The sequence below is a fragment of the Hypanus sabinus genome, chromosome 22 (genome assembly GCF_030144855.1).
Source record: "Hypanus sabinus isolate sHypSab1 chromosome 22, sHypSab1.hap1, whole genome shotgun sequence".
Lineage (NCBI taxonomy): Eukaryota > Metazoa > Chordata > Chondrichthyes > Myliobatiformes > Dasyatidae > Hypanus > Hypanus sabinus.
This window is the reverse complement of record NC_082727.1, coordinates 18725443-18746680: the sequence shown is the minus strand read 5'-3', so window position 1 is coordinate 18746680 and position 21238 is coordinate 18725443. Positions and strand designations below refer to the sequence as shown.

General features: G+C 40.3%; 1 protein-coding gene across 5 annotated transcripts in view; it reads right to left on the bottom strand.

Annotated features, from left to right (window-relative positions):
* Positions 1-21238, bottom strand: part of oga (O-GlcNAcase) — a 43551-nt gene that overhangs the window by 19059 nt on the left and 3254 nt on the right. For 4 of the 5 annotated variants that reach the window (XR_009507412.1, XM_059947189.1, XM_059947190.1 and 1 more), the window contains exons 2-10: positions 16290-16341; positions 15757-15854; positions 14222-14352; positions 9730-9901; positions 8234-8332; positions 7344-7628; positions 6602-6760; positions 4519-5135; positions 1768-1942 (exon numbers count right to left, since the gene is read on the bottom strand). Coding sequence is in view for 4 of the 5 variants with exons in the window: in XM_059947189.1 (XP_059803172.1) it covers positions 1768-1942; positions 4519-5135; positions 6602-6760; positions 7344-7628; positions 8234-8332; positions 9730-9901; positions 14222-14352; positions 15757-15854; positions 16290-16341 (1788 nt within the window). In the remaining variant the exon portion in view is untranslated. Of the gene's footprint in view, positions 1-1767; positions 1943-4518; positions 5136-6601; positions 6761-7343; positions 7629-8233; positions 8333-9729; positions 9902-14221; positions 14353-14890; positions 14968-15756; positions 15855-16289; positions 16342-21238 lie in introns of those variants that run through there. The other variant, XM_059947192.1, reaches the window with a different exon arrangement.

The following is a 21238-nucleotide window of genomic DNA, read 5'->3' as shown; positions in this document are numbered from 1 at the left end:
ATCACAGCATCACACTCAGGTTATGACAGACTGCAAACTACATCACTAAACACTAGAACCATCTCAGAATTCTACAATTAAACAATGGGCTGCCTTGCACAACTTGGGCTCCCAATATTCAATGGTCTAATGCTGAATGCTTCGACAAAAACACTTATGCTTGTCTCACCTATCACTAATTTGCCAAAACTATATGCCAGAGGAACAGGTTGAGCCAGTTACGATAACATCTTAAAAGACATCTTGGCAGGTGAATGAATAGAAAAAGTTTGAAGGGCTTTGAGTCAGCTCAGATGGTCTCCTTGAACAGTATGGATATTTGGACCAAAAGGCCTTTTGTACTGTTTCTCTATTGCACATTGTAATTGTTTAACTTAACTGCTACAAACCTAAGATCAACAAGGACTCTTTTGCACCCTATCTACTCTTTTCAAAATGGTTAAATTCATTTGTACTATTTACCAGAAAAATTTGCCATTTCATATCCTAAAATGTTTTAAATTGTCTCCCCTGATCCAGATCTTTGTTATTGCATTGCTAACTACGTTAAGATAGGACCTTTCTCACCCACTTCCCCAGTACACAATGGCAGCCAATCTTTCAGAAACCGCATCAAATGCTTTGCCCTTGAACCGGGGACCCCATTTCTAAAGGATTCTTAACCCTGGGGGCTTCAAAAGCTAGTCCATGAACTGAATCCAAGCCGTGATCACGGTGCCAGTTGAGCTGCCTGCTGCATCGTTTTTAAAAGACTGCATCCACGCCATATTCCCTGCCATCTGCGTAGAACCTGTGAATAAAATCTGGTTACATGCTGTAACCCAGACTATGCTGGTGCCTGAGGCAGTCTGCACTTCCCTCATCTCAATATGCCTGTAATGAAAGTAGCCATTACAGTTGCTTTGTCCCATGACTGGAATTATTATTCTTTAGGAAAAAAGGAGATTGCAAATCTCCCATTTTGAAGCAGCTCCCCACCCTGTTCTTATTTTTCGAACTGGTGGCAGTTTTGAAGTACAGACTGCAGCAGCAGACACCAGAATAGCCTTGCGCGTTTTATAAAGCTCGCATGCGCCGTGCCTGGAGTTGCGCTCCAAGCTTTCGGACTGCTGCATCTGTTGGCCTGCCACTGTTCTGTTGAAAACAGTAATGTTACAAAACACACAGCAAGCAGCTCCCAACAGCAGTGCATGATCTCGGCATATTTCAGCTCTGTCATGGGTAGTTCTTTGAGTGTTGTTATTCTCTTGGGTGGCATTCCCCAATTTTGGATACACTCAGCTAGTTCTAGTGATGTAATGTAGTCCACAGTCAGTCCCAGAAAAGAGACAATACAAAAATAAAATGCAATGGGTTGTCATTTAAGAAATCTACCACTAGACTTAAATTGTTACATGTAACAATTACATCAGCCTCTGAAAAACAGTCACCAGAATAAAGTTGTTTACAAGTGGTTTAGAAAATATAAATTCAAATTGAACCTGGTTTCAAATGCCAGTTCAGAAACAAGGCATCAAGTTACTAATGCCTTGTACTGTACAGGTGAATGAAGAGAGTCAAGATCAAAGTGGGATAATTAAAAACATAACTTGACTGGATAAAAGCAGCAAATGGCATATTTAAAAAGCAAGAACAGTTTAAGAACTGCCACCTCCAGATAATTCGCCATAGTAATGAACTTTTGTTTAAGTTTTCAAGGGCTGACACAACTGTAGGATCTCAAACCATGAGCATACGGGATGAAAACCAAACTGTGCTGTTACCTACCTAGCCACTGGACAAAGGATTTCACCATAGACACAACACCCTTTATATCCCAGACATAGGGGTACAGATCATAAAGAATGGATCTGTTTTCACAGTTGGCAAGACGTGTAAACATCTGCATTACGTTGCAGCACATTTCTTCGAACTTGGTGGCTCTGATATGCCATTTCTCAATCTGCAAATAGAAAATTTGGAACTATTCATATCTGAATACATGCTTTAGTGGGTGAAAAATGTAACATCAATTTTACATCTGCATATTCATCAGGGAAAATCAACCTTCATTCTTTTGCAGAATTTGATACTTTCAGATATTAATAACCACAATATTGCCAGGAATAGGATCTTGTTAGCTGCTGCCTGCACCATACAATTGCAAATCAACCAAGTTTGCCCCATCTAATGATCCACCAAGCTGCACCCAAAAATTGTTTATGAGAAGAGGCCACTTAAGAGATCCTTAATAGTAGTAAAATAAGGCCAAAGCAGCCAAGGAAAACAAAATCGAAGCTGCACTCAACTCAGAGCAAGCTGGCAACTGGCTCATTACTATTAAGTTGTGGTCAAAAAATTGACTGCTCCTGTCTGGGAGATTTCTGGTAACATTTCAACTAACCACAAGTCAGAATGCATGTGCAAGCAAGGAATAGTGTGGCAATCCATATGCATGGAATGAAAATGCATGCCAAAAGTCAGAACCAAAAACCTAAGCTAATGAATACTTCAGCTTCATGAATGTTCAAGGTGATAACACAGCAAAGGCATGGCCATCAATGTTGCAAGGAAGACTTTGAATTAACAAAATTCTCATATCCCCAGAGGAAGAAATCTGATACTTTTGTAGTAACTGAGCAGATCACTGCAGAGTAGTGAACGTCCCTTCTTCAGCTCTACAGTGAAGACCCCAAAACACTACAAGGAAAAAAAGCTTGCCAGACTGTTGCATGATTTGATACTAATTCACTGAAACAAAGACATTCAGATACTTTGTAAATATGTGAGAAGGGCTTCTGCCATTCAACAATCAGGTAATGCAGTCCACAACTCTCACTCAGTATATTTAAAGTGGAGATTAATAGACTATTGATTAGTAAGAGTGTCAAAGGTTGCAGAGGGAAGCCAGAAGAACAGGATTCAGGGGTATAACTAAATGGAATGGAGCAGACTCCGTGAACTGAATGGCCTAACTCTGCACCTATGTCTTACGAAAAGCTTTTCCTTGACTTTAAATCCCAATACCCCTGCCAGAATTGACCCTGCAGTGAACAAGTTCTTCCTTCTAGGCCACTAGGAGAGAAGGAGAATGAAGCACCTGATGGCACAAACATAGATTTGCCCAACTTGGACCATAAAGCCTACCAGCAGAATTAGGAAATTTAGTCTGTCCACTCATCATTTCCATCATGGCTGATTTACTTTCCCCCTAAACCTCATTCATTGCCTTCTCCTCCCAAGGTCTGACACCGTAATAAAAAACCTACAGACTTCTCCATTAAATATAACTAATGGCTTTGCCTACACAACCATGTGTGGCAAAGGATTCCAAATTCACCATCCTCTGGCAAACGGAATTTTTCCTCATCTGTTCAAAATGAATGATCCTCAATTCTGAGGCTGTGGCCCCTGGTCCTAGACTCACCCACTATGAGAAGCTTCTTCTCCACATCTACTTTATGCAGGCATTTCAATATACAATAGATTGTACAGAGATCACTCCTTCATTTGTCAAAGGCCTTCTGAAAATCCAAATAAACACCCAATAGATTTGTCAGACAAGATTTACCATTTAGAAATCCTGCCGACTTTGGCCATTTTGTCATGCGCCTCCAAGTACTCCAAAACCTGATCCTTAATAATACATTCTTCCAAGTATTGAAGTCAAGCTAACTGGCCTATAACTTTCTTTCTTCTGCAAGCCTCCCTTAAAGAATGGAGTGACATTTGCAATTTTCCAGTCCTCAAGAACCATACTGGAATCTGGTGATCCTCGAAAGGTCATTATTAATGCCTACATGATCTATTCAGCAATCTCTTTCAGGACTATGGTACATAGTCCATCTGGTCCAGGTGACCTGCCACTTTCTACCCCCTCTTCACCCCCACCCCATCCATCCTTCTCTTTTCCATTCCACATCTGGTCACTCTCTCATCTCTTCTCACCTGCCCAAGACCTCTCTCTGGTGCCCTCTTCCTTCCCTTTCTCCCATGGTCCACTCCTATCAGATTTCTTCTTTAGCCCTTTACCTCTTCATGTCTCCCTTCCTAAAAATTGTTGCAGAGTATATGGAAGCTGCCATAGACAAGAGATGCTGTTAATATCAGTGTTTAAAATGCATTTGGAAAGATACGTGAATAGGGAAAGAGGGAAAAATATCTACACTTAACAAAAGTTTTCAATGCTGATCCCTGGAACACAGGGATCAGCATTGAAAACTTTTGTTAAGTGTAGATATTTTTTAACAGTCAGGTAAATTTATCAAAATATATAAACTGTCATCATATACTACCTGAAAGTTAATTTTCTTGCAGGTTTTTTGAACCAAAGGGCCTGTTTTATGCAGTATGATTGACATGTTGACTTCTGTCTGCACATGCCCCATCTCCTTGCACATTAAGTTGGAGCACATTTTTTTTCTCCCCCCCACCCCAGAAGATTTATAAGTCAATTCAAAAGCTATACTCATTAGTCAACCCTCCTGTACAACTGTCCAGAGCATTGAAGGGATAGATAAAATGGCTCTTGTATTTTACCTTCTCTGCATCTTTTCCTTTACAGTTCACACTGACAACACTACTGTTCGCTCGAAGCCACTGGAATTCCCTTAGCATTTGAACAGCTTTGGGTCCATGCTCGTAAGGCAGATAGAACATCTCAGCCAGGAGGTTCAAATCTTCCAAAGTCACAGCTTCAGCAGTGTAGAGTGGCTTTTCGTTGGGACCTGGGATATACTGCTCTTTGTTTGTCTGTTCATCAGTCTGCATTGGTGCTATATCACTTCCTGAGTCTTCCTGCATAAAGATCTCAGGAGACTTCGATTCAGCAATACTGTCTTTGTCCATCTCCATAGGTTTGAGATCCTCAGACATTTTGGCCTTAACAATGTCCGTGAGGATCTGATTAACATTTTTGGTTTCTTGCTCATCTGGCTTCTCTACTGCCATCTCCATTGGCTCTTCATCAGACTGCTGCTTCTTCTCCTCCTCTTCCTTGGCCAGTAAGGCTGGCTCACCACTCAGTGGACTCCCCTGACTCATGATGGGCTGCTGGTAGACTGTGGTGACAGTTGTAGAGGAGTTAAGGCAAGGTCTGTCGATCCCTCCCACATCAATTGTGTTTGTCTTTGCACCACTGTGAGGGACTGTTCGGCCTGAAAACAAACACACCTTCTTTAAACCAGAGAACAAATCAAAATTCATGAACTGCTCACAGGAAAAAGACTTAGCATCTATATCTTTTAGTGTTAGACCAAATTAATGGAAGTTACAGTATCATAGCGCAGCAGTAGGACAACGGAATCTAGTTGGGGCTTTACTCACCAAACATCTACTACAAATATTAAAGGAATTAAAGGTGTCGTCAAGCAGAATTTACCAATGACGTAACGGATGGGCTTCAGATGGTTAAAGTACCACTCAAGATATCAGAGCCACATTTAACAGAGAGAGCCCAGCAAAAACAACAATAAAGATGAGATTGTTAGAGAGTGCACAGATGCACCGGACATCATTTAGATTGGAGACTTTGGATAGGCTTGTATTTCCCTCGAGTAAAGGAGCTCCAAAGTCACCTCTCATCTTCCTTCGCAGTAAACAGAAATGCCCTTGCGCACTCAGCCTTTCCATACAAGACATTTTATGATCCAGGTACCATCCTGGCAAATCTCTGCTCCCTCTCCAAAGATTCCACATCCCTCCTATAATGATGCAACCAGAACTGAACACAAAATTCCAAGTGTGGTCAATCAGGTTTTTATAGAGCTGTGACCATTACCTTGTAACTCTTGAAGTCAATCAGCTGTCTGCTGAAAACCAACGCACCATACGCCTTCTTGACCACCTCAGAACTTTGATGGATCTATGAACTTGGACCTCAAGATCTCTGTTACTCCACATGGCTAAGTATCCTGCCAATAACCCCATGTACAGTCTTCAAATTCAATCTTCCAAAGTGAATCACTTCAGACTGAACTCCATCTGCCACCTCTCAGCCCAGCTCTGCATCTGATGTTGTTGTAACCTGCAACCTTTTACACTACCCACTGCACCAACCTTCATGTCATCTACAGTCTTACTAACCTACTCTTCCACTTTCTCATCCAAATCAGCCAAAGAGCAAGGCCCCAAAATGGTTCCTGCAGAACACCACCAGTCACCTAACACCAGGTAGAATATGCTCCATCATCTACCATCTGCTATCTGCTGCAGGCTAGCTAATTTCAAATGTACACTGCAAGGTTCCACAGATCCCTTGCCTCATGATGATCTACAACAGCATTTAAGAATGGTGCAAGCAGAAACCCTCACACAGATAAGCTATGGGTTGCATATAAGGAAATGGACTAAGAGATGAAAAATGGGATTAACCTTTGGCCAGCAAGGATTGACCTGATGCCTTATCTTGTGACTATATCCACATCTGTTCTCAGTGCTCATTAACCTTCAAATCATGTATGCAGTAACCATGTCACATAACTAAAAAAATTGTGCCATAATCACCTGGCAAGCATTATAGATGTACGATGTAAAAGACAAGAGCAGACAATATCAGAACTTCGGAAATATTATCAACAGACTGCCAGTAAGAAAGACTACTGGGGAAAATTCAAACACTTACAGTTATACTGATGTGGCACTCCAAATTCTTGCATCCATTCTGTTAAGGCCATCTTCAAAGCCACTTGAGGACTATACAGAACATCGGTCTCTATCTCCTCATCACTGCCTTCATTTTCAAGTTTGATCTGAATGGATACAGTGCTCTCTTCCGTGTCAGCTGAAGGAAACAAAATTAACTACTGCATCACCCAAAACAGTATCGATATTACCAACTAATATCCCAGATAAATGCAGAGGTTACATAAGGGAACACAGATACAAGACAGGATGGCTATTTTTCCGCCTTATGGCAACTTTTCTTATTTAATGAAAAGTTTCAACACTAGTCTGTCAGTAAAGCATGATCCCAGCCTCACACATGGATACAAAGGAAGACCACAGCAAGGTGAGCAACAGTGGCACTTGGCTGAGCAATTGTTCTTTAGCTGTACACAGCTCAAGGGAAACAGACACAGGAGTTTCACCTGGTGGAACACATCTTCAAAACCTATGGTGGCCCGGTGAGAATAGGCAGCAACAGACAAGGGAATCGACAGCTGATTTGAAGCTGTCTTTCGTCCAAATCATTGTACCTCAAGTGGTGGTGGGAAACAAATGAAGTTCTTTCTGAGCAGCTTTTCTGGGACCACAACTGACTCAACAGATTTCATTGCACTGTTGGAGTGATCTACTTCTGTTGGAAATGGATTCACAAGTTACAACAATTCACATGTAGCCAAAGTTTCACACTGTCTACTTACTCATTACAACGTCCTTCCTCACACCATTCATGTTGGATTTGTACCATGTAGCTAGTGTGTGAATTGCAACAAAGTTCCCTTCAAATTCACAGTTAGGGTTTGTCAATACTCCTTTCAGCCGTGGAATGAGCTCAGTCGATCTCCCCTTGTACGGACCAAGGAAGAGTCGCTTCTGATCGTAATCATTGGCGTGTAGATTATCCCAGATGAGAGGAGACCTTTTCAAGATTTTGGTGACTTCCTCGATGGATTCCACAGAGATATCTTTTGACACTACTTTTGGACCTAGAGATCATTAAAAAAAAATCAGCTTCTCACACTTTAATTCTATTTATCATTTGTATTTAAGAAACACTTAACTATTTCAATGCCTCAAATTATTTTGTAGTGAATAAAACATTAAGAATTCAATTTAATCTTAACTGGAAATCTTAAAAGGAGGGGAACCAAAACTGGCTTCATTTATATTCTTGTTTAGGAAGAACAGGAGCCAAGTTTTCACCCTGTATCCTGGCTTAGTAACTAAAAATCAAGTCCATGTTTCAGCTTTTAAGAATGCTTACAGAACACATGCTGGCCAGCCAAAACTGTCACAGGATCAGAACAGTGATACACATAGTGATCGGCCTTATAAAAGAAGTAGCATACAGGTAACTCAGATGCTACCCAAAACTGACAGAATGCTGCCCCATATTAGGGGAAATGAAAAGGTTGAATTCACTGGTATCCCTTCGGAACATTACATTATTAAATAAGCATACAATACATACAGGGACAACTCAGCATAGAGCTATTTGAACACACTTCTGAAGAGACCATAAGCAAATATAGCACTTATCAGACAAATTAATCAAAAATACACAAGCACAATACTGAAGTACACAGCTCACCTGTCCACAATACATCAATGCCAGGAAGAAGTTTTTCGCCAACAGTCCTGAGGTATGGAGATTGAGCAACGTTGGGGTAGCAAAAAGTTCCACAGTACTCTGAACAAGATTTTTTAAAATTAGGAATCAGTATCATTTCTAACACCCTGTACACATGATTAAGTGGTTAACAGGCAGCAAAACTAAACATGTTTCTAGTTATTAAAATAGAAAGTGCAGAAATTATTTACTAAGATGTTGTCTAGACTTGGGACCCCCGAGTACCAAGGTTACTTAAACTATGACTTTACTCCCTTGAATATATGATACTGAGGGATTACCTAGTTTAACTAATTTACCATCAGGAGCATAGAGTGAAAGCAAGTAGTTCTTTACCTAGGAAACAGGCAAAGGATTAAAAGGGAAATTTAAGATGGGAGGCCAGGGAAGCTTCTTCACACAAAGGGTGGTGTGTACTTGGAATGAGCTACCAGAAATAATGGCTGAAATGGGCACATTAGCAACATTTTAAAGCCATCTAGATAAGTGCATTGCTGGGAGAGGTTTAAGAGCTTTGGGCAGATGGAAGTAGCACATTAGGCAACAGTTGGCATGGACAAGTCAGGCCAAAAGGCCCATTTTCATTCTGTGTAATTGACTATAAACAGAAAGCCAGATGTCATCCTGATGTACCTTGGAACATTTAAGCTAAAGTCTCATCTGAGGTCACAGTATACTGCAGTGAACTTCCTTTTTCCAACAAGTTTCCTTGTAACTTCAGTTACACAAGCTGTAGAAGTATATAGCAACTCAGACATCAGCCCTAGAATCCTTTTTGTCAACAAGTCTATGAAGCGACTTCACTGCACTTCTGACTTGTATATATAGAGCTCAAACTAGATTGTGAAACAAAACACAGGAAAGCAAATTTTCTTCACAAGACATTTATACGTAACTCAAATCTTATGAGAAGTCACTGTTCAGTAATACAAAAAAGACTTTTCAAACATGTCATTCTTAAAGATCAGCTTCATTTATCATGTGTACCGAAACAGTGAATTGCATCATTAGCATCAATGACCAACACAGTCTGTGAACATGCTGGGGACAGCCCACAAATATTGCCATGCTTCCAGCACCAACATAACATGTGGATTTCTCTCAGCCTAACTCGTACATATTTGGAATATGGAGGGAAACCAGAGCACCCAGAGGAAACAAATGCAATCTACCCACAGAGCGGAGGAAATTGTAAAGCATTAAGTTCAAAGATTTACACTGGCAATTGTACAGCTGGACTTGTGGCTCAAAGTTTGGAAATAGCAGACATACCTCAATGGAAGAAGTCCCTGCAACATGGCAAACCCAAGGACTCAATTCTGAACCATTAACATTTCTGGTTTTGGACATCCACCCTGTGCTCTGTTGTGCAAGAGGGAAACTAGCATAACAGGCTCACTGGCAGCAGAACCCACAACCAGGCTGCACTAATATATCGACTATGGAGGCATACTCACCAGTTGGACAGAACAGAAAATGCTCTGGCTCTCCCAAATATTGATAGATCTCATTAGTAACAGAAAGTTGTGCATGTGCAAATGAACTGAAGACCTCTTTATCTGCTGGACACATATTGTGGTCAATGTCATCAAATAACAGTGCAAAGGACTTGCACCCAAACTGTGACACCTGAAAAACAGGAAGGCAAGTCAGGACTGCAAGCACAACTACCTTCAACCCTAGACACCTCCCTTAACTAGAAAGGCAAGAGAATAACTTAACACAAGAAAATCTGCAGATCCTGGATATCCAAGCAACACACACAAAATGCTAGAGGAACTCTGGTCAGTGAGCATCTGTGAAGAAGAGTAAACAGTTGACATTTCAGGCTGAGATAGGAATGGGAAGTGGAACTGAAATTGGTGGTCACCAGGATATCCCACTTTGCAGTTCTTTTATAGTGGTGATGTTTATCTCAGTGAACAGGTTACCCAATCTACGTGCGTCCTTTTCTGCCATGTCATTCCTGGCGTCCTCTACTGTCACGATGGGGCCACACGCAAGGTTCGAGGGGCAACACCTTACAGTGCCTATAAAAATCATTCACCCTCCTTGGATGCTTTCATGTTTTATTGTTTTACAGCATTGAATCACAGTTAATTTAATTTGACAATTTTGACACTGATCAACAGAAAAAAAATACTTCTGTCAAAGTGAAAACAGATCTGTCCAGTCATCTAAATTACAAATATAAAATAAAATGATTGATTGCACAAGTATTCATCCCCCTCCCTTAATATGACACAACAAATCATTACTCATGCAGCCAACTGGCTTAAGAAGTCACATAATTAGTTAAATGGAGAGCACTGAGCGTTCAAAGTATTACAATTGATTGTAGTAAATACACCTGTATCTGGTAGGTCCAGCTGCTGATGAGTCAGTATCTGGGCAAAAAAATACACCATGAAGTCAAAAGAACCCCCTCAAGCAACTCTGCAAAAAAGTTATTGAAAAGCAATACAGGAGATAGATCTCAGTTAAGGTTTGCCAGAAGGCATGTGGAAGACTCTGAATTCAGCTGTAAGAAGGTTTGATAATCTGATGAAACCAAAATTGGGCTTTTTGGCCATCAGATCAAACACCATGCCTGCTGTACGTCAAACACTCACATAAAAACTACACCATCCCTACTGTGAAGCATGGCAGTGACTGCATCATGCTGTGAGGATGCTTCACTGCAGCAGGCCCTGGAAGGCTTGTGAAGGTAGAGGGTAAATTAAATGCAGCTGAATATAGGGAAATCCTGATGCAATCTGCAGGAGGATTGTGACTTGAGAAGATTTGGTTTCCAGCAAGACAATATCCCCCCCACCCCAGCATAAAACCAAAGCTACAAAGGAATGGCTTACAAAGTTATTATCCTGGACTGGCCAAGTCAGAGTTCAGACCTCAATGCAATTGAGAATTCGTGGCTGGACTTGAAAAGGGCTGTTCACTCACAATCACCTTGCAATCTGATAGAGCTTGAAGTGGTTGTGTAAAGAATGGGGAAAAATTGCAGTGCCCAAATGTCCAAAGCTGATGACCTATCCACACAGACTTAAAGCTGTAATTGCTGCCAAAGGTGCATCTACTAAATACTGACTTGATGGGAGTAAATACTTATGCAATTAATTATTTTATGTTATATTTGTAGTTAATTTAGATCATTTTGTAGAGATCTACTTCCACTTTGACATGAAAGAGTCTTTCTGTTGATCTGTGTCAAAATACTGTGATTCAATATTGTTAAATTAAACATGAAAAATGCTGGGAGTTGGGGGAAGAGAGGGAGGCAGTAGAATACTTTTTATAGGTACCATATATTCCATTTGGATATCCTCCAACCTGATGGCATGAATATTGATGGCTTGAACTACCAGTGAATGGCCCCTTCCCCTTCACTATTTTCATTTCCCCCTCCCAGCTCCTTACTTGCCCATCACCACCTGCTGGGTTCCTACTTCTTTCCATGGTCTTGTCTTCTCCTATTAGATTCCCTCTTCTCCAGCCATTTATCTCTTTCAAAGGCTATCTTAGATTGGGTGTTATGTAATAACTCCCCAGGGTACACAAAAGAATCCTTAGGAGGCAGTGAACATGATTGAATTCATACTGCAACTTAAGAGGAAGAAGCACACATCACATTTATCAGTATCACTATTGAATAAAGAGGCATAGGAGAGGTGGTTGCCTAGGTGGATTGGAGGAGGATACTGCTGGGGGTGACAGCAGAGATGGTTGAAGTTTCTGGGAATACTTCACAAGGTGCAGGATAGATACTTCCAACAGAAGCAGTTGTTCACAAATGCCAAGGGTAGGCAACTGCCGTTGACAAGGGAGGCTAAGGACTGCACAAGAGTCAAGGGAAGGATATAGGATGTAACAAATGTGAGTGGGAAGTTGGATTATGAGGAAGCTTTAGAACAACAAACGGTAACAAAAAAAGCTACAAGGAAAAAGATGAAATACAAGGGCAAACTAGAAAATAATATAAAGCAGGATATTTTTTTTAAATATGACAGTAAAAGGAAAGAGTTGATATTGGACCACTGTAAAATGATGCTGATGTGGTAATAACGGGAGACAAAGAAATGGCAGATGAACTTAAGGGTACTTTGCATCTGTCTTCACCGTAGACGACACTAACAGTGTGCCAGAGGACCAAGAGTATCAGGGAGCAGGAGTGAATGCCATTGCTATTACAAAGGAAATAGTGCTAGGCAAATTCAAAAGTCTTAAGTTGGATAGGTCACCAGGACCAGATGGACTAAATCACAGAGTCCCGAGAGGTTGCTGAAGAGATAACAGATGCACTGGTCATGATCTTACAACAATCGTTTGATTTTGGCATGGCCCAAGAGGACTGGAATATTGTAAATATCATTCCACTGTTTTGGAGTATCAGAGTCTATCAAGGATGATGTTTCAGGATACATGGAGACTAATGATAAAATAAGTCAAAGTCAGCATGCTTTCTATAAAAGCAAATCTTACCTAACAATTCAGTTAGAGTTCTTTGAGGAAGTAACAAGCAGGGTGGACAAAGGAGAGGCAGTGGACGTCATTTACTTGGATTTTTAGAAGGCGATTATTAAGGTGCCACATGAAGCTGCTTAACAAGATAAAATCTAATGGTGTTACAGGAAAGATATTGTCATGGATAGCGGAATGCCTGAGAGGCAGGAGGCAGTGAATGGGAATAAAAGAGGCCTTTTCTGGTTGGCTGCTGGTGACTAGTGGTGCTCCTCAGGGGTCAGTATTGGGCTACTTTTCACATTGTTTGTCAATGATTTGGATAATGGAATTGATGGCTTTGTGGTAAAGTTTGTGGAGGATACAAAGATAGGTGGAAAGGTAGGTAGAACTGAGGAAGTGATGTGATTGCAGCAGGAGACAAAGTGGACGAATGGGCAAAAAAGTGGCAGGTGAAATACAGTGTTGGGAAATGTATGATAATACATTTTGTTAAAAAGAACAATAGTGCAAACTATTTATCTAAATGGGGAGAAGGTTCAAAAATCAGAGGTGCAGAGGGACTTAGGAGTCCTCGTGCAAGACTCCCAGAAGATCAATTTACAGGTTGAGTTTGTGGTAAAGGAGACAAATACAATGTTGGCACTTGAATAAAATATAAATGCAAGGAGATAATGCTGAACCTTCATAAGACACTAGTCAGGCCACACTGTGGAGTATTGTCAACAGTCTTGTCATTGGAGAGTGTCCAGGAGGTTCACAAGGATGATTCTGGGAATGCAAGGGTTAACATGAGGAGCATTTGGCAGATTTGGGCATGTACTCACTGGAATTTAGAAGAATGCGGGGGGGGGGGGGTCACAGAAATCTACTGAATGCTGAAAGGACTAGATAGATGAGACACATGTGGAGAGGATGTTTCTTCTGCTGGGTATATCCAGACTAGATAGCCTCAAAACCTTTTAAACTAGAGTTAAGGAGGTTTTTGTTCCTTTTAAAAGCCAGAACATAGTGGAATGGTCTGCTACAAATTGCTGTGGAGGCCAAGTCCATGGCTATCGTTAAAGTAGTTCATAGTTTTCTGATTGGTCAGGGCATCAAAGAATACATTGAGGATGAGGATATGGGGATGAGTGGAATCCAGGATCAGCCGTGATGGAATGGTTTAGCAGACTCAATGGGATGCATAGTCTAATTCTGCTCCTATGTCTTACGATCTAACTTTCCAGCTCTTGACTTCACCCCTCACCCAGTTCCACCCATCACCTACCTTGTACTACTTCTGCTCCTAGCCCAATGTCCTGCTCGGCATCTCATCCTTTTTGTCCCATCCTGATGAAAGGTGTCAGCCAAAATGTTGGCTGTTTACTCTTCCCCACAGGTGCTGCCTGACCTGAGTCCCTCCAGCATTTTGGGTGCATTGCATAGATTTACTCAGGATGGCTTGCATAAAGAAATTTAGAACTTAGAAAGAATCTCAGCAACACCAACCTGATCCAATTTGCGTTTGAGAGTTGCAACCTCCTTCTGATTTGAGAATGTGATATCCAATCCAGGTGATATAGCATAAACAAACTCAATATTGTGCTCTTTTGCTGAAGTGATTAGCTGCATCAATTGTTCTGGAAGAGAAAAAAAGGTTTGAATAAACAAAAGGCTTGGGACAGATACAGCAAAACACACATCATCCAAGGAGCAAGGAACAGCCAATTCTCGAAACCAACCCACCTTCTGTAGTACAATGTAACACTGACAAGACAAATGACTAGAGCCAGCTACCTCTTCCCACTATAGAAGACCATACAATTCATACAATTATAGCAGCTCCCTCCAAAGGAAATAGCCACAACTGTAACATTTACAGTTAGATTGTTTTGATGGAGTTCCAACTACATGTATTTAACAATATTACTAAAACCAATAGGAGGGCATTACCGAGGCACCTGCCAATGAACACCTAACTAGTCAGTCTGTTGGAGTCACTGAGTTTTCACCTTGAGGACATCGATGCTGCTTCAATTGGTGGCTACAGACTCAGACACTGACAACCAAAGCAGACAACCTCAAACTGAGTTTTATCCCCAACCCAGTGAACCGCTTTGCTAGTGCACAACTAATCCTCGCTATAATGAAAGAACAGATTTTAATGGCTAAATTTACCTTCTACTGCCCAAACAGATGAATAATAGTTTTAAACATCAATCCACACGCTTTCTAGAAGTTTACTTTGTCACAACCTACAGCAGCAAGCAGAACAGAAAGGAGTAATGAACTCTGATCAAAATCCACACTGCAATGCAACATTTCTCTAAAATACATTGCTGGAAACAGTGAGGTCAAGCACCATTTGTGGAAAGGGAAATCAACCTTGCAAACAGTGACCTTCAAAACTTGGGAGGGAAAATTGTTTCCTAGTTGTGATTAAAGGTCGGTAACTAGAAAAAATATATCACCCAAGCTGTTACTAAAGGATCAACATTCATACATTTTCAAGCATTAGGAATTTGCTGTTGTGTGTTGGTGCCAAATGCAACTAAAACTAACATTCAAAAATTATTCTTAAAAATTAAAATAAAGCTAGATGTGCAAATATGGAATAAAGTGTGGATACCAGCACGTATTTATGATGTAAACAAGGTTTAAATGTTTACAGTGCAGTGTCTGGGAGAATAGATGGAGGAGGTAGGACTAAGTAGAATTTTTTCCAATGGATACCATATGATTGAATGAGCACTTGAGAACTTTAAAAGCTATTTGCAAGACTGCCCGTCTAAATTATCAACAGCAAATGCTGACAAGAATGATGACAGAGATACACAAGTTTATGGACACGAAGGGAATCAAAAAATATGGAAAGTGAGTGGGAATAGCGGAGCAAGAAGATAGACATAACTATGACAGCAAATGCACAAGCCACAACACAGCTAACTCCTGCTTCTTATGACCATGAACTACTGATAAGAGGAAATTCATATGCAGGATAAACTGCACAACAAACTGAAAGTGGAAATGGAACTGAATCTCACCTGCTTCTTCAACAGAGTACATCTCCCGCCAGAACATTCTGTGCTTATAGTCATCCTTTGGCGCATATAGGTACGTGTTCAATCCCCACTTGCGCATTCTGTTGAAGAATGTAACAATAAAGATGCAAATCAAGTCTCCTAATTGTGTATGAGATGCTGAAGATCCAACTTAAAACCAGAACACCAGCTCAGAACAGACCACATACAACTAACCATTAAACATGCAACACTGCAAGCCAAAAAAAAAATCGGTTAAGATTAAAATTCTCTCAGGATAGTTATCATTGCAATGATTATCTAGGTAGGTTAAAGACAAAAGCTTCAGAATTAGCTTGATTTAAAGACAGGTGTAGCTTACTTCCATATGATTAATGCATTAAATGGATGTTATTTTTCTAAGTGGAAATTCACACTACGGCAATTCCTTTGTTGGGGGACTTAGTCAAAGTTCAGGTTTTGTTTATGAACAGTCATGAGACTGCAGAATTAAAAAGTCATGTCAACTTCAAAGAACTTAAAATAATGAAGCTTACCTTCTGAACAGCTCCTTTCTCTGTTCCATGCTCCATGGGCGCCCATAAAAACCTAGGAAATCAGGAAAACCCAATTCAAATACTTCAAATGAATCAGATTTCAAATAGCTGCCTGAAAAAATTGATGTCATTTAAATAGTTTAAAATTTATGAAACAGGATATAAAAGCAGAACTAAACTCTATACTAAACTCATTTTTACTCATTCCTGACTATGGACCTGGGCAAAGGCAACATTTACTGCTTACCACCATGGAATTACAAGAGAACTGCTAGCCCATTTGCAACAGTATAGAGAAGCTTGTTAAATACATGGATGGGAGGTTTACAGAGGTCTGTGGGATCAGACAGTTGTTTGGCTGGAGGGACCAAATGGCCTGTTTCCGCACTGTAGTGCTCTGACTATTTTTTGTAAGGACATCCAAAAGTCAGCTACACTGGCAATATGGGGACAAGTAGCATATCAAGCAAATGGCCTTTCATTTGTTATTACTCAACCCTTTTTTTAATTTTCAGATTACCAATTGCCACAGTGGGATTTAAATTCACAGTGTTGTCACCCAAGGTCACTGGGTTATTAGCACATTCACAAATGCTACACTGATATTTCAGAACAAAGTTAACTTGATGTTACTCGAAGAAAATTGCTTCATATTTTTATTCATTGCAATGCAGCATAGAACAGACCATTCCAGTCGCACCAGCCTGTGACACCCAATTTAATCCTAGACTTATCACGGGACAATGACCAATGACCAATTAATCTGTCAACCAGTACGCCTTTGGACTGTGAGACAAAACCCACGCGGTCAAGGAGACAACGCACAAACTCTTTATAGACGGGCAGGAAATGAACTGTTACTGTAAAGCATTGTGCTAACCACTACAATACTGTGCTGCCCCATACAAAACAGTGTAGGTACTCAGGATACTGACAGTTGCAAACCAAGCCCAGTCTTGGGGACCTAATTTGCACCATTTCTATGCAGTTCTGAGCTTCTGCTGCAACCAAACATCTGACACAAAAGAAAAACATGGAGATTTATATCATCTATATGACACAGCATCTGCTGACTCCTAATTACAGTCTGATGGTTCTGATTTTGCATATGGAAAATATTCAACTTAATTCAAAAGTTCTTTATAAAATCATTGGACCAGACATGAGGAAATGAAAGACTGGATTGAAAGAAAATGCTGAAATGAAGTCTACAAATGAATTCACTACATGCAGTAATGGGACTGTTCAAATCACTGCTCAACTGGAGAGAATAATTTAAACACCTATGCTGCTGATATCCATCTCATCTTCAAGTAAACCTATTTTCATCCATTACCTCTACCTCCTACACTGGTTCATATAGAGCTGAAACCCTGATCTCCCCACTGAGCCTCAGAATCAAGTTTATTATTACGGATATGTCATGAAATTCATTGCTTTGCAGCAGCAGTACAATACGTAAAATGCACTATAAATTCCAAAAAATTAGTGCAAGACAGCAAAAATACCTAATTCTTCCTTTATCTAATCTTAGCAAATCTTCTCATCTCTTACTATGTCCAATTCATTAATCAACATTCCACTGACCACATGCACACCGAAAACAGTGAAATGCAAGGATGTACTGAGCATCTGCTTGCACCACATCTCAATCTTACAATTGTGTTCATCTAATATCTAAATGTACATCGCTCCATTTGAGTGCCCATGCATTCAGCTACCAAAACACATCACTCAAAAATGCAGTTTCTAAGAATGTTTTGTGTGCATGTCTCACACTGCTTTAAACTCAGAACGCACTCACTACCCAGTTACACAAACAGCTGTCAGTGGATTCCTTGATGCAGAACAATTGTTGCCCTGACAACCCAAGAACCAATGACTTTGCAGCAACACTGCCACATCAACACCAATAATCAGCCCCAATTTATGTTTTGACCTTGACCATAAAAAGGAATAGGTTAAATTTAGGCATCAATTGCGAAGTTTCCTGCAAATTATACCACGCAAACACTATTATCCGTTATTGCCCCTAGGAAATTAAAAATACATTAAATTGAAGCCTTGAAGTAGTGCTATTGTTTTGCCACAGAGGGAGCTATTTCAGAAATCTTAGTCATAAGACATCCATTTCGGGTTTCGGCCCGAAACGTCATCACTACCTCCTCCCATAGATGCTGAGGGGCCTGCTGAGTTCTGCCAGCATTTTGTGTTTTTAGTTATATCCAGCATCTGCAGATTCACTCGTGTTGCACTTAAAACAAGTTTCCCAACCAGGTGTCCACTGATCCCTCTGTCACTAGGTCTATGGCATAAAAAATAGATTGGGAACCCCTGATTTACAAGATAAATAGCTTCTACTTTGGCATGGAGGAAAGGAGGATTCGAAATGCTTGGGGAGAAAAGTGTTTTCAGATTTCATATTTTGGAATATTTGCATCTATATAATGAGATAAATTGGAGATGAGGCCCAAGTATAAACACAAAATCCTTTTATATTACATATACCTTGAAGGTACTTTTATATAACCATGGAAACAGAACATCTCGGCCCTTTTTGTCCATGCCGAACACTTACTCTCACCTAGTCACACTGGCCTACACTCAACCCATAACCCTTCATTCCTTTCCTGTCCATATAACTATCCAATTTTACTTGAAATGACAATACCGAACCTGCCTCTACCACTTCTGCTGCAAACTCGTTCCACACAGCTACCACTGAGTAAAGAAATTCCCCCCTCGTGTTACCGTTAAACTTCTGCCCCCAACTCTCAGCTCATGTCCTCTTGTTTGAATCTCCCCTACTCTCAATGGAAAAAGCCTATCCACATCAACTCTATCTATCCCCCTCAATTTTAAATACCTCTATCAAGGCCCCCCTCAATCTTCTACGCTCCAAAGACTAAAGACCTAACTTGGTCAATCTTTCCCTGTAACTGAGGTGCTGAAATCCAGGTAACATTCTAGTAAATCTTCTCTTGTACTCTCTCTATTTTGTTGACATCTTTCCTGTAATTCAGTGACCAGAACTGTATACAATGCTCCAAATTCGGCCTCACCAATGCCTTGTACAATTTTAACATTACATCCCAACTCCTATACTCAATGCTCTGATTTATAACTTACTTACTTTTGTGTTTGAGACAGTAAGCACAAACCACACAGTAATCACTTAGTATTGCAAGGTCTGTATATGACAACTGCTGAAAATAAGCTAGCAGCAACAGATCATTTCTCAGAATTGTCTGTAGTGTGCAGGGACATGTGCATCACCTGGGAACCTTACCAGCATCTCATGGAATTTTTCCATTAGAGGTGTCAGCTCAGCACTCAAGTAATTTCAAATTGCGGATAAGGGGAACTCAACCTATATTAAAGGAGATATTGTTTGTATTTCGATACTTTATGCTTCATTGACAGCCATACATTGAGCAGTTGGCTTACTAGTGAACTTCAAATCAAGCAAAATACATAGCAAATTACTTCTTCTAATGTGTATTTACTCATATCAAACCAAACCTAATTCCTCGTACTACACAACACCAGGTTTTCACAGTAGTTGGTCAAAATGCAAAAAACATCAGCCATGGTCAATGTGCTCTGTAATGAACCTCTTTCCTACACTTAGACAGCCTACGGCAGTTGTTTGCTATCCAAACTCACATTCCTGGTCAGTCTAAATAAAACTAAACTGTGTTCCTGAAACCAGTGACATGAGGAAAGTTCAAAGACTATCCTGATTCATTTCATTAAGTGCAACATTTGCCAAACTCAGAGGGTTCCCTAATTAACTGCAATTGTGCCACTTTTAAAGATTTGTTTTTGCCTTTTCTGATATCGATCTTGGTTCTGAAGGTTTAATACAAACCTTACCCTAATGAATGGGAAACAAAGCAATGCTAGTCATCTGTATTTCAACTAGCCATAACATGAAACACCCGAGTACTTTCAAGAATCACTCAAATCTTCCCACACATGAAAGGTCCGTTATCAATTGCAAGGAAAAATGAGAAAAAAAAAGTGAGTGGACAATTTATTCACATTGTTTTCCCAAACCATCCGCAATGAAGCAAAACTGAGAATGAGTGAAGATTGGAAAACACATTCCAGAAAGGTTAAGTCTGAAGAAAACAGTCTAGCAGATAATCCAAGCAGCTGATTTGGAATATACACGGGTTAGACCAGAGACAAAAATGTTGTGTATGTGAGTGCCTAAGTTTATTAGAGAACAGCTGTCACAATAATCTCAAAGGGAACTGATTGTCTAGGAGAACATCATGCTGAATAATCAGGCCACTCCACCTCCAAAATTGTGCCCTAAAGCAATTGTACCCCCATGCACAAGAATACATCAAGTATCCTGCACTCTCTCTTACTTAATAGCAATGAGGCAGCGAATAAAAAGCCCAGATCACCTCCATGCAATTGTGCAGAGGTTTAGGAGCTGGGAACAGCACTAATAATTTTAAAATGGTGCATTCACCCAATAATGACCTGAATCACTGCTGTCCAACACACCCACCAATTAGGCAACACTGCCAAAACATTAGCTTGCAAATGCAGTCTGTGCATTTTTCTTTCTAAACTGAAAGGCATGAGTTGCAGGGACAACCACAAAGAACCATCTACAGTTGTTTTTATCCTGCAATACCAAACAGAAAATCAAAGACCAGGTTTAGTGAGTAACACCTGAATGAAATTGACTGGACTAAATTGACAATTAAAGTATGCAAATAATACATTCACTCTCCCACCCCCACTTCCTTTTGTGCAACCAGAGAATATAATTCACAAGTAGGCCTGCAAGGAGGACAAAAGGATAAATCTTGTTTCTATTCTTAAAGTGAAAAAGGAATGTGGCAGTGAACCAACAGCAGGCTGCCAGCTGTTGCAGGATAGACTGTAATAGTTTAGGCAGATTCCATTGACATTGGTAATACTGTGTC